This window comes from Grus americana, chromosome 2 (genome assembly GCF_028858705.1).
Source record: "Grus americana isolate bGruAme1 chromosome 2, bGruAme1.mat, whole genome shotgun sequence".
NCBI classification, from domain to species: domain Eukaryota; kingdom Metazoa; phylum Chordata; class Aves; order Gruiformes; family Gruidae; genus Grus; species Grus americana.
In genome coordinates, this window is record NC_072853.1 from 97,751,002 (window position 1) to 97,765,959 (window position 14,958).

Genomic DNA, 14,958 nt, shown 5'->3' on the forward strand with positions numbered 1-14,958 from the left:
GGAAGGGTCCTCCTGCTTTAAGCACACAGGCAACATCCCACACCTAATCAACAAGAACAGTAACACAGATGAACTGTTGTCGACTTTTTGATTTACTAGTCAAGCTTTGCTGCTGGGATCATAGTCCATGTCACTGGGGCCCAGGGCATTCCAGGTAGCACAGTTTTGCCAGAAAATGGTGTTCTGGTAGGCCACAATTGTTTTGTTCACAACATCTGAGATCTGACGAGTCATTGCTAAGGCTAATTAGGTTTCACATGGGGTATGTCCCAGGACAGGGATGTTAGATGGCACAGGCTTCCAGCCTTGGACATTCATGTGATTTACCTGAGATCTCCCCAGAGACAAAGTGTAAGACTGCCAGGCTCAATAAGCAGTCCTGGAGTCTGTGTAACTTTCAGAATTCAAAAATCATTGGTTGTGGTCTGATTTAGACCAAAGTAAAATAAGAAAAAAATGTAAATAACCCATGAACCGAAAAGCCCTGCTTTTCAGTCAGCTGCATCCCCAGTGTTTTCCCTTTTAGAAGATCATGTGCAGTCCAGAAATCCTGGGGAACAATTGGGTAGCACAGAGAAAGGAGTGTACTGGTTTGGATTTGTGTCATACTTAATGGGGAATGGATTGTCCTATCAGCATAGCTCAGTGGGATCTCAAATGGCGCAGTTTGAATATGAACATTGCTACAGGGACTGAAAACTAGCCTGGTGATTTTAGGACACAGCAGAATTCCAGTAAGAGTCTGCAGGATCCCCAGAATTGCTTAGCAGGTATGTCAGATGAGGAGCTAGACAATATACAGAGTATCATCATCGATAATGTGTTCATTACAGGGCGATGCCGTTCTTAGTCCAAGTATAAGTGTACTGGAGCAAACAAGTGCAAGGAGCCTTTGCTTACTGGAGCCTGGTTCTCGCACGGAACGTGAACTGCTGAAGAGTCTGTGCCTGGTGGTGTCGACGTGAGCCAGTCTAGAGGTGTGCCGTAACGTGCATCTCTGGCTCTGCTTCTCTTCCGTACAGGCTGGGAGATGTAGCACGGATCATGGCCCTTCTGTATTCCCTGGATCCCTAGGTGTCTCTGGCCCTTCTTATGGCTGAGCGCACCGCCCCTAGGGCAGGACTAAATCTCCAGTGCATCCATCTTTTCATTGCAGGGGCTATTGGCCTGGGAGTTTTGGCAAACACAAGGGAGGAAAGAGAAATGGTACAAGGATACCTACAGGAGTTAACTACATGAGCAGGAAATGAGCTTGAGGTTGGTTAAATGCAGTCGAGCGCCTTTGAGACAAAATTAGGAGATAACAGGTGTCAGGAGGCTATCTGGAGACTGGCAATATGTTATAGTGAAGCAATAATCAAGGATTAAAGTGGACCTCAATATCCAAAAATGAGCCTGTGAACACTGTAAGGCAGCAGGCTAGACACTGAAAACTGTCAGTTGGTCCATCACTGTGGTTTTGACCACATGTCGCATGCAGTTGTAGACTTGCTGATAACAGAAATATGTCAACAGTTTGGCAAGATTTCAGCGAACAGGAGGGGGCAAGGGGTTCCCTTTGGAGCTCAGGACTCTCAGGCTCTGTCCATGTCACTCTTGGCACCTTCTGTAAGTTTGGGACCTGAGGACCTTAAAAGGACTGAACCAAATTCTTCCTTAAGCTGTTTCTAGATACAGAGGTGCAGGTTTGCAGCAGTCAAGCAACTGAGTGGAATGACAGCAAAACTTGGCTCAAACTCTTTTGCATAAGTAAGTAATAAATTAACAAGGTGAGGAGTATCCTGCTCTTCATATTTTTGGAAAGCAGTTAGGGTGATCCCAGTAAGTATGAGGAAAAGTTGTGGGAAATGCAATGACATAAGCAAGTCAAGGTAATTAGAAACCAAATCCTGTTAGGACGCAGAATAAGAAGTCCCAGGGGTCCTGTTATTGAAGTACTTTAAAAATAGAAGAAAGAAAAAAATGAGCAATCCTGCACTGATGGAGAGTAGGGAACTGTAAATCTCCATCTTTGATTTCTACATTAAAATTCTGAGAATGAGTCCTTTATTCAAAGAAAATGCCACAACTATTCTGTTCCTACAATAGATTTTTTGCTTGCCTGTAGAAAATTAAAAACTTCAGATTTGTTCTCATGGCTCTAAGTCAAACTTCAAATACAGTTTCTTGGGTTCCAGGCTTTTTTTCCCCTTTTCTAGGAAAAAAAGGAAAAACCCTCCTTCTCACTTTCTTCCACCCCTCTCCTCCCACCCGTGTGTAGAATCTGGATATTTAAGCTAGGTACTTAATTGGAATGTTTGTCTGCACAATGTTAGTAATTAAATCCATGAGCTCTGGCAGTCATATGAACTCAGCATTTTTTTAAATGAGAAATTATGTAATCATTTCTAGTCTGAACTGCATCTGCCATTTAAATCTGTAGGACTTCTTACCGTGACTCTGCTCATCCTGCACATCTTTATATTGATTCACAGAAAAACTTATCTCATTAACTAGTTCCCGGTATGGGAACAATGGATTATTCATGCCCTCAAAGCCACTCTTAAAATTGTTTGAACTCTTAAAGTGAAATGAAACAACTCCTAAAGAGAAGACAGTATATAAGTTACCATTCACAAAGAATTCAGTGCAGTGACTTTGAGCAGTGATCTCATACATTAGTAGTCATGATCATAAATTAAAAAACCCTGTTAAGCAGATAAACTTGCTCAGGAACACTAACAACTTTAAAAACTATTATACAATAAAATAATAATGTTTCAATCAGAATTGTATTTGGCTTAAACTACGGGGAATAGAAAATTCAGATCCAAACTATTTCATAATGTTTTGTGAAGGTTTATGTTAGAATGTGTCTTCTGAATTGCCCAAGCAACATGTAAAGTATGGTCTCAGAATACCTTCTTAAACAACTTCTCACAGAATATAGCAATATTCTGATTTATTTTCCCTTCTCCATCTTCTCTTTACTACCTCATATATAGTAAACAATTTAAAATAGACATTTTTTTGCTTTAATGTTTGAAGTTTGGCATCAGAAAATAATTTCTAGTAAGTGGATGAACTGAAGAATCCCATCTTGCTGAATGAGCCTGTATCCAGCAGTCATTAGCTGGGACATACACAAACAGGAATATCAACTAGTGGTTTTGCCATGTGATCTCTTCCACTGCACATACAAATATAGAACATGACCATAAAAAGTAACAGAACATGCTCTCTGCGAAGTAATTTATTGCAGTTGATGCTAGATTGGTATGCCAGCTGGAATTACCTTCTCGGCTCCTACTATTTTCACATATACAGATAATAAAGGCTGTGCACTGCAACAGATTCCAAATGAAGAAAACATCAATATTATTACCAAGAAGCAAAACTCTGCAAAAGCAACTTCTGCAAGCTTAACTGTTTGAAAATGTTTGCTAGTGACTCACAGCAGGAGTTAAAGAGCTAAATGAATACTAGGGCTTCAACATTTTCATAGAGGGAAAAAATACTGCTTTTTGTACAATATACATTTCTCTCTTTGCTGAGCACAAAAAAATCCAAGGATTATTATACATGTAGGAGCTTTCTTTTTGTTTTAATTCCTTATTCATTAGTTTGTAAGCTGCAAGAGCTGAGCTAATTTATTTTTCCAGGGCATTTTCCCCTCCCTCTTTTTTTTTAAAGGCACCATGTATGACATCCCAACATGACAGGAACTCAGTAAATCCCCTCAGTCTCCACACCGCTGTCTCTGAATGTCTACAAAGCTACTATGCCATAATCGCAACTCGCTGGCTCATTCACAGCTTTACATTATAAAGCAAACAGTCTAGACAGCTGAATGACAGAATTACTCTCTTTTCTCTTGCATTTATAGATATGCTGTCATCTTCATTTGCTTTTCTCTACTCTCTGCATTCTGATACACTAACGATTAGCTTTCCTGTTTGGATTCCACACTGACTCCGTGGCTCTAGGCTATAAATACAACCAGAGCCCAGACGACATCAAATCAGGAAGGTGCTGGGGGGCGGGGGGCAGGACCCCTGCTTCTTTCCTTCTCCTGGGTTAGCTGCTGATAACCAGCTTTTTCAAAACGGTTAACCAATGTGGCTGTACAATAGCATTTTTTTCCCCCATTGAGATGGAGATAGAAAAAGCCTACTGCCTGGAACCGTCACTCTCTGCAGTGGAAAATACCGTTCACGTTGCAACAGAATAGGCAGCCTTAAATTATTTTCAAGTAGTCAATAGTACAGTTGAATCTGTGCAAAACATATGTGCAAAAAAGAGAAAAAGAACGAACAATATTATGTGTTTGGATGCCTATACAAATGTGTACTTAACAGTCATTGTGTTAAAAAAACTTAAGTAACTGGACTGGGTTTGTTCTCACTGAGAAAGGAACTTTAGTCTGTGATATTCCTGGTATTTTAACTTCGGAATTATGTGTACATACATATCGTGCAGCATTTCCTTGGTGCTAAAAGATAGTTAAATGACAAAAGTATACTTTCTTGCCATCAACAAGTTGCAGAAATCTATGCAAGCCTGATAACATGCAACTAAGACATATGGATACACATGGCCAGCTCTGGTGATGTTTACAGCAAGGTTTTATTATTTGTTGCTTTTCTTAATACTTCTGTAACTGGATTGCTGGAGATCTCTTTTTACATCTGCGTTGGGGTTTTTTTTGTTGTTTTGGGTTTTTTTTTTCTTGCTTTGTTACCATTTTTTAACTGAAAGTTGCTAAGCTGTACAGTTGAAAAAAATCTCAAAGCCTGGACTTGAGGTCAGAGAGTTGTAAGGGTAAAAGTGAGAAGCCATTGCCATTCTCACCTGAAAAGCACAGAAAATCATACCGCTAGCACATCAGCACAGGAGGCCAAACAGTGAGCCACAGCTTTTACTCTTACCAGAGCTGGGACAATACCAACGCTTCAGAACAGTGCATTACGTTATGGGCCATCGGAAACTATTCATCGGGGAATATTTTACCTATGAGCATCAAGAGTTTTGTGGGTCACTGGGTGCAACTGTATTCACAGCCAGTATAAATGACTGCTTGAGGCCTGTACCAATGGGAATTTTGCCTGCTCGCTGTGAGTCATGACCCACTTTTACTCTCTGAGATCAGGGACAGCTGGAAAAACAACTGATCCCTTCTAGCTTGGAACTCTATAAATCTAAATTCTCGCCTGGAATATCTGTGGGTTTTTTTTTTCCTTGAGTACCCTTGCCATTAAAACATACTGATTAGAAAAACTTTTAATTTGTGTCTCTAAGAACAATAGTGACAGCAAAATTTCAATAATTTATGCCAGTAGCAGAGAGTTCTGATTTGAAAATATGGAGTTTAATGAACTATGGAGCAGAGAGCTAGTGGAAAAAGACAGAACTGAAGGCCGTGGAGACTCTGCAAGTGAAGTCTTCATTCTCTGCACACTCCAAGAAGGAAGGTTCAAGGGTGCTCCCACAGAAGGGCTCCATGATGGCTATCCCCAGGAATGATACAGTGCTATTGGCCAAAACCTTGTGCCCTCCAGAAACTACAGATAAGATTTCATAAGAACTCCACAGCTTCCCCAAGCTTTCTAGTTGTGAGGGGAGGATTTAAATAGTTGCCACTAAAATAAGTATATAAATCAACGTGATATAAATTGTTTTTTTTCATTTTCTTGCCAAAATGCTTTGCCTTCCTTCCAGAATTGGCCTAACCTGTACTTCAGCTTGGAGGATACTGAATCTAGGGACTAACATTGATTTTTTTGCTCAATAACTTATCCCCTGACTTCAAAGTCTGTCACAGAGCATCCCTGTGGGGCTAGCAAAAAGCCATTCTATTCCACGGCATTTCCAGCTTTCCAGAGAAACACTGATTCCACTCACAGCCGTAGAGTGGAAATCTCCTTTGGTTTCTTCAGTGATCTTATATGTATTGGTACAGAAAAGGTTCTTAACTCTGAACCATGCCTTTCAGATTATTACAGTGCCATACTAATAACACTGAAAGCAAGCCTCTAAGTGCACTGTATATTTAACGTAACAAATAAAAGCAAATGCAGGGATTGATATTAAACATACAGGAACACAGCCTTTTTAATACACTGCCTCTTGAAATGCTAGGTCACTTTTCTTACCTCTTGAGGCTCTTGACATTGAGATGCTAACACCAGGAAAGACCTCTGCGCTTGGAAAGCAGCACGTACCATCTCTGCCTGTAACAAAGGGAGGAATATAAATTAAACCTTAGCCTGTAATCTCCAATACTTCTTCTTGGCAGCTCAAAGTCAAGTGTGACAGCTCAAATCTTTCTTGCTGCTTCTCATCTAAATCACAGCAACGCTGACTGAAGGAAATGTATTACAGTACTGGCTTAGCTATAAACTTTTGAAATCTAAGGTTAAGTTGCCTATCTTCTTCAGATAGGAAACAAAATGAGTTGATATGCAGTCTCTTTGTTATAATTTATAAGATTAGTCACAGGAGGACTTAATTTTAACACTTCAGAGAATGTCTAGGCGTTTTAACGGCAATGCTTATACTCGAGTGCATGGTGATAACTTATGACTGCAGAGAACGGCAACCCGCAAACTCTTTTTTCTCCTGTTGAACTGTAACAGGCTGTAGTGCTGTTTAATAGGAGTTGAGCTTGGCATATTTCCTGGGGGACTATGCTGTAATTCATTCCTTGCGTGTCCTCTGTGAGCAGATCCTAAGATCGATGGCTGTGAGGGATGGTGGCTGAAGATTTCTGGGCCATTCTGCCCCACAGAACTCTAGAATTTGGGTTAAAGCTGCATCTGACAGCATGTTTACATGCTAACAGTGTGGATGGGAGGTAAATCTCTATGCTCCCCAGTGTTCCCCACTGTTCAAATTTCTGGTCTTTTGGGGGGTTTTTTGAGCACTACACATTTTATGTACATTATGAATGATGTACATTGATTAGAATCTAATCACCATTTCAGTATTACCTATACCTCATTCAAGTGGATGAGTAGTGACTAGGAGAAAGCATTATTGGTATAGAAAAGAACTATTTGGTATAGAAAAGAACTATTCATAACTAGTGTATATTGCTAAATAAAACCCAACCCAAACCAAAAGCTGTTAAGTTAATCTAATATGAATAGGTACATTTATAATCACTTTGTGAAAGGGTGGGGAAGCTTATGCTGTTTTGCCTTGGGGTTTCTTCAATCTAAAAAGAAAACAAGGAAATTTTATATACAGGCCTATGTGGATGCAACTTAAAATACATAAAAGTCAGGAAATTTGAAGTTGTAGCAAACAGCCAAATTGTGTTTATTCATCTTAAAATGTGATGGCATGAATAAAACATAATCTGTTAGGATGAAAATCACTGCAAGGAAGATGGTAAAAGAGGCCCAAGTTGGACAGTGTTTGGGGAGAGGGGGATATTATGGTCTGACAGGCTGAGATTTGGAAGAGGGTAATCATCTCTATAAATAGATAAAGAAATAAATAATAAGGGAAATTGTATGAGCATAGGCGACTTAAATTTTCCAGACATAGACATAAATACCATCAATAATAGCAAGGTTTAGATATTCTTAGATGTTTCAGAAGACTGACTTTTTGCTACAGAAATTCATAAAACAACAAACTGTGTGCTATTTTAAGCTTAGGTTTTTTGTGTGAAGAGGAGCTTGCAGAACAGCTGACCAAAAACTAATGTTCTAAGAGGAAATGATTATGAATGGATTCGGTTCTTCTTAAATTGCAAGATGGACAAAAATAAATCTATAGCTACTGCTTGGTATTTTAGAATGGCAAGCTTTTAGAAAATAGAAGAATCAGTGAATGAAGATGACTGGCCTAAGGAACTTAATGATTTGAATGCAGGAAAGGATGTATTTACATTAAGAATGTAAATAATCTATGAGTGCTGGGCAGGAGGGAGAAATTGTAGGAATGGGCTAGAGTCTCTGAATGAATAACTAACCAAAGCAAGATACTAAGAATAGGTAAAAAACCCCCAAAGAGTGAGAAGATGCCTTGATTATCAAGGAGAACTTTTTTTTAAGGCATTATAAAATACAGAAGCAAAGGAATGATGGAAAAGTGCCTTGTCGAACTACACCTTTCACAGAAAAGTAAAACAAAGCCGTATTTTTTTTTAGCTACTGGAACAATAAAGAAATAAAGCGATGAAGTGAGGCCATGGCAGTGACCTGAAGGGTAAGTTGGGCATGCCTACATTATTCTTGATGTATAGCTTACCTGTTGGTTAATAAATGCTTTTCCCCAATTTCAAGGAAGTTGATATACATGAATATATTGAAAGGATAACTAAGGAGAATGATGATGAATCAATGGGAATTACATCATTTGAAAGGGAAGTCAACTATATGTAGCTTCATGTGACAAAATTGTTGGGTTCATTCTAGAAAAATTGTTGGTTCATTCTAGAGTACTGAAGGCACTCACAGATGGAAGCACAAGTAGAAAAGATTTTACATATGTATCATTTGGAGATAGTACCAGATGACAGAAGTATGCAATGACGGATTGGCCAAATATGCCCAAGAAGATGGGGGAAAAGTACGTCAAGTGATTTCACGGCTGTTTGACTTCAGTACGATGCACATTTAGAATGGATTTGAAACAAGTGATTAAAACACATATGAAAATTAAAAATGGGAGAAATTAAAATGGGATTACCTGTGGTTAAAATCATTACTTTTGGAGACTGTTTAGAGTTTTGATTTTGTTAGAACAGGATAATGTGTCAGTCTAGTATATTTAGATATTATATAAAATGCTTATTGCGAGTCCTTATAGGAAACTCATACTTTAAGTGGAAACGATGCAAATTAGTATAAAAATTCTTAAGTTGGATAAGAAGCTGGATAAATGGAGATAACAATAGGGTATATTACAAGTGGTGTTATTTGAGAGGAGGAAAGTTGCTAGTTGTGTTTTTTCAGGGATTAGTTTTAGGAACCATCAATATGTTTATTAGTGTCCTAAGAGCAAGAATTAGGTGTGCACTCATAAAATACATGGGTAACACAAACTTAGGAGGTTTTAATATTGTCAAGAAGGACTCACTCGTCACTTGAGAATAGTAAGACAACTTTGTTGGCACAGGTAATATGGATAGGATAAAACTTAGCAGTCGTCCCCCCAGCCGCTTTAAAGCAATGCATAATTTTGGGTGTAAACATGGAACTGATTAACTGGAAATGCTGAAGACTGGAAACTGCAAGTATAAAAGCCAGGGAGGTGGCTTTGTGAAAAGAGCTTATGGATGTGGCAAAATATTTATAGCAGAGCTGCAGAAGTGTTAGCACCATTAGAGAGGACCTCCTCTGGAATTCTGTGTAAAGCACTCGTCATCTGTGTTAAATAAAGATGAGATAAAATCAGAACTGACGCTGAGAAAACTTGTTTGGATGTTTAGAGCAATGAATATCTGTCATACAAAGATAAATTTAAAAAGTTTCACTTGTTTTGCTTAGCAACACAGTGGCTGAGGAATCTGATGATTCTTTCTCATATGGAATGTAAATAACAGAGAAGGAAGAAAATGGTAGTGTCAGCACATGATCACGGTCTGTAAACTGGGTCATGAGTAATCATAGTCTCAAATTTAGAAGATTTACAACTATCCAAAAAGTGAAGTTCAGAAGGGATCTTCCAAATTCCTACAAAGAACCAGCATTATTTTAAGATAGAGCTTTAAATGCTGATCAAACAGATCACAGAACGTGAGCAAAGTGCTCTTTAGACATAGAAAATTAAGATTGTTTTGTGAGTTCTTGAGCATATACTAAGCTGGTAGCATCAATGAAGTTTGAAAAGTGCGTCTGTTTGGCACTTTGTTTACACTGCATTAAATCCATGCTTTTGGGTTCCCACTGGTCACTCTTTGGGGCTGAGGAGGACTTTTTTTTCCACTCAGAGTAGAAAGTAACAACTGGTTTCTCGTCTGATTTTTCACCTCTTTCTGCTGAAGCACTGGAATTTGGTCAGAGCTAGAGACAGACTGTTGGATGATGTACACTGATGTTCCTAAAAGACTGACATTCCTTGAGTATGCCTCATACATGTGTCTTGCCCATCTGACTGATGTTAAAACTATTGTTGGATGTGGAATCAGGATGTACTTCCAGACATGTATTACTCTTTTATGTTTATTACTCCTCCTCCTCTACTGCAGAGTGTGGGCAAGGCCACTTTCTCAAAATGTCTGGGAGCTGCCTTTAAGAAATCTTCTGCTATTGAGGGCACCCAAACCATTGATAACACTCCTTTGAGTTACCTCTGGTGCATTAAAAGTGTGGGGTTTTGCATTTTCTTATTATCCTAAGTTTATTATAGGATGTTGGAAATGATCAGTGGACTACATATTGATTGCAAGGCTTGTGCTGTATGCCCAAAATTCATCCAGCCCCAAAAGCTTTTAGTTGTGTAAGGATCAGAGCACTCATATCTCTCACCTTTGAATTTAAATTTTAATCAAAGGATCGTGCTAACACAATTTTTGCATTTTACAAGCAGGATTTTATAAGACTTCTGCCAGTTCCTTCCTTCTTTCTCCAACACCGTTAACAATGGCTTTCTGAGTTTTACTGTTTCTGAGCATGCGGTACTTCTTTCCATGCATCCCATCAAAGTAATAGAAGAGCTTCTTCTCATTAAGAATGCATTAGTTCTGTCTATCACCATTCCAGTTCTTTCTTGTAGTCTTTGATATGTGACACTTCATTGCTACCTCCTTCTATTTAGCAGGCAGGCTGCGTAACTAAGCAGACAGCACTATTTTTCATAGGGAGATGATGACTCTTTCATTAGACTTCCACATCCAGTGAAGACTAATGAGTGAAAATGGACTGGGGGGAATTTTCCTCAACAACTTATGCAGCTCAGCCAAAAGATTGCCACAGAACAAATCAGCTGAAACTCTTTCAGTTATAATGAATGACAGTAATGAAGCCTGAGTGTCAAAAATGCATGGGAATCATGAGTAAATTTATCAGAGTAGAGTAGACCACAAACTTGCAGACATCCATCTGCAGACAGAAATGGGCATATTTTGGAGCAACAGATAATTGACATCTAAAAACTCTGAGTAATCCTTTTGGCATTCTTGGGATTACGCACGGACACAGCAATCATCAGACAGATTCCTCAGCTGAGGTGAATATTTTGAAGGAAGCAAGGTCCTCAAAGCATTTCCTACTTTGCTTTTAGCAGTTTCTTCTAGAGTCTGGAGAAGATGGCTGTGACTGTGGACCTGAATGCCAGGACCATGTGGTGTTCCATTCACGACCTCAGTTTCCCCGTCAGTAAAGTGTGCAATAAGGTGTCTAAATCCTCTACCTGTAGTGTATTTGATAGCAGACTTGGGTGATCGATACGGCTGGAAGAGCCCAAGTCTGAGATGTATGCAATGCCAGCCCAATTCCATGCCTGTTGAAACCTGTGGCTGACTACGGTGGGTGACCTCTCTCTTGCCATCGCAGTAACAGCATAGACAGGCCTCTTTACAGTTAAGCCTGCAGAAGTTAGTGGAGGAATCATACATATCTAGAAATCATCTTTTTAATAGCAACTGGTTTATCCTTCTCTGCTGGAAATGCCAACTTTTGATATTTCCCAGAAGCCACTGCTTGTAAAATTGCCAGAGGCTCTGTGAGAGACGTCTAATGGTGACGATGCTTCTGACCTGTTTGAAGTAGTGTGAGTATGGATTCCACCCAAACTTGCACTGTTTCAGACTGAATAGACGTAGATGCACTGAACGTGAAGCTTAAACTACCAGTTTGCTTTGGCAAAGTTCAGTTCTCCAGAGCAGATGTGGTTCTCTTTCTGATTTTAAATATTTTATTCAATCGAAGTTGCCCATCACTCTGGTATCCAAGCAGTAATAAATATAAATATTATTTATGTGACAACACTTTGGCAAACTACAAGAAGAAACAAACACATGCATTCAGATCTCAAGTTACAAGGAAATTCAGTCTTCAAAAAAAATAATAAAACTAAGTAGAAGTAAGCGAAACAAAGGATTTCCTAATGAAATTCAGTCAAGAAGATTACCCTATTGACCTGATAATATTAAATTTGTCAAATGTTATTATATTTAATAACGTATTTCCTCAGAGTCATAGCACTGAAAAGCATAATGTAAATATCAGAATCCACTGAACTTCTGTTGTTGGAGAATAATACACATCTGCGCATATATATATATACACACACACACCTGCTAACATTAACAGTGATAATTTGCAAATCAAAATACAGATCTATATACATTTTGGATTTCTAAAATATACTTAATGACTTTATTCTGAAACAAAATAGTAAAGAGGACATGAGGGAAAAGAAGTGGGATTTAGTGGTCCAGAGTTCTAATCATAGTTTCTGCAGAAATAATTTTGTGTCCTTTGGGTGTAGGAAGAGACACAATGACTGACAGCAAGTAGCAACTACAGATGGAGCTTCGCTGTTATGAGCAAAGACTCCAGCCTTTCTCTAAAAGGGACAGTACTGCCAGAGGAAGAGAAACAGTTTGTCTTTTACATTCTGCTTTCACAAGCCTCTTCAAAGTGAAGTGGTGAAGTGGCTGGTGGCTTGAAGGAAGAAGCAAGAAATGGAAAAAGAATGGAGTTTAGATTAAGTATGGCGCTGCCATAGAAACTATTCAGGCCAGTTGAAGAGACAGTATTTATTTCATACAGCTAATTGGTTGATAGAAATTTTTTTAAAACTGGGCCAAATGCTGAAGAGTCAGTGGCAGTTCTCAAAACAGAGTGCTTTTTATACTGGAAAAGGAAAAGGAACCTTTCTCTTACTGGTCCACGCAGAAAACAGGGTTGAAATTCTAGTCAAAATTGAAGTCAATGGGAGATCTGCCATTGATTTTGATGGAGCCAGACACCACTCCAGATATTTTCTTTTCTATTTTCAGGCAGATACTTTTGACTACCACCAATCAGCTGTCCTCTATTAGTGGGTTTTTTTAGTGTTTTTCAGCCTCCATGGCTATGTCTATATTAGGGAATTGTTGCTAAAATTTCTCAGCATTGCTACTGCCTGTCCAGTACCAATCTAAGCTTATATCAGTGCTGCTCTCGCTAGCTGTTTATATCTGCCAGTGTATTAAACACTGTGTCACGTAAGGGTACACAACACTGGGCAATATTACTTATTTGTTGTTTCAGAGTAGCATCAGTATGTAGGTTCATTAACTTTACCTTTTAGTAAGCTTGACTATGACTTAAACCACTCAGAGCTTTTACCTCTGGTGGGGCTCAAACCATATTGGTCTTAAATATCTTTCAGTGCTAATGACATAAGACAGATGGATAGAATTGCTTGGGGTAAATCCTTGCTGCCATTTTATTTCTCTGTATGAAACACAAACTGTACAGATATACTGGAGTAAAGGGGTATTTCAAGCCACAGCAGTTGTTTTTACATTAATTACAAAATTATTGCCTTGGATAAAGAATATACAGGTTCCGCATCTTTTGCACCAATAAAATTTGCCCCAATGTTCCAGAATTTCCTCTAAGCCCTCCCAATTTTGAGTGACAGAAATTGTTCTGATTGATCTCAAAGGATTGTTAACTTTAAAACCTAATTAATATTATTTGTCAGCTTTGTTAAAAAATTAATTATTAATCTTGGTAGCAGAAGCAGTCAGTTATGTTGTTTGTCTGTCACTGTTTCAAACAGATATAAATATTTGGCTGCAGGGCCATTGTGGCTACTGATGACTGCCAAGTGAAGCAGTAGGAGATCATATTCTCCCAAAACATCTCTAATAACCTCCACCCACCAGAGAAGAAGAACAAGTCCAGACCAAAGCTCTTGACTAGCTGATGCTCTCCTAAAGCTCAGGCTGCTTTTGTGTCTTCCAAATTCTCGAATTCTTCACGAATCTCTTTTACAACAGCGAAAAATCGGCAACTCTCTTGGCCTCTGTTAATTTCAACTTTTACATGGAAGTTCCAAAACTAGATGTCGTCTATTGATAGTTAGGGATTCCAGAAGATTCAGCATAGAAAAACACTGAGAATTGTGTGCAAAAGTAAATAGTCCACACATTACTGAAGATGTGGTCTATTTGCAGACTAAAGGGGTTTTTGTTTTCAATACCTTTCTTTTCTGAACAGTTTTGAAAATGTTCAAGAATTCACGTTTGCCATTAACATTGCAGACTGCTGCCTTCTGCAAAGAGTCAGTCACCTACTGGAGATTTCAAAGCCATCTCATTGCAGAGCATACAGTCATGGATCTACATTTAAAGGCCTCCACATCAGTAGAAGTAAAAGATGTTATTGGCACATTACGACACCTGATCTTCTAGTCCCTGGTGCTTATAGACTGGACATCCCCCAAACTGATTGTCAGCTGTGCGGAATCTGTGCTGTCATGTTCTGCCTTTATAATATATAATGAGTGATAATCATAGAAACAAACAGCTGATAAAAAGAGCCAAACGTTTTAAGAACTAACATAAAAACATCATGAGAACAAATGGCTTCTCTACAGTGCAGAGGATGCATCACTAAAATCTATACTAGGCCACCATTGTTGGCTGGAGCTTCTAATACCTAGACTAAGGTATCTAAACCAAAGACTGTCACTGTATTTTATGAGCTTTAGGGTATAAGTAACAGCAAATAGTGATCGGTTGGTTTTGACCTGCCTCCAATTTGTCCCCAGGACTCCTGAGGTGAAGGTTAATGCTGTAAAAGAATGACAACTCAGAAAAGTATGCAGTTATCCAGGGGGAATTAATTTAACTAATGACATTACAGCAATATCCTTTGCATCACGTGTCAAAGGTTATGCTGTGACAAAGCTGTAAATTTTTGTGAATCATTACTTGGGACAATAGATAGAAAGCAGCCCAACCTGCACAGGCATTTCTGGAAGTTAGCCACAGTCGCCTTGAGTGAGAGCTCTTACAGCTCTTCATCC

General features: G+C 38.8%; 1 protein-coding gene across 2 annotated transcripts in view; it reads right to left on the bottom strand.

The window, feature by feature from the left end:
- The window catches only part of CAP2 (cyclase associated actin cytoskeleton regulatory protein 2), a 70,779-nt gene that overhangs the window by 31,664 nt on the left and 24,157 nt on the right, over positions 1–14,958 (bottom strand). For both annotated transcript variants that reach the window (XM_054814440.1, XM_054814441.1), the window contains one exon: positions 6,132–6,209. In XM_054814440.1, coding sequence (XP_054670415.1) covers positions 6,132–6,209 — 78 coding nt within the window. The remainder of the gene's footprint in view (positions 1–6,131; positions 6,210–14,958) is intronic.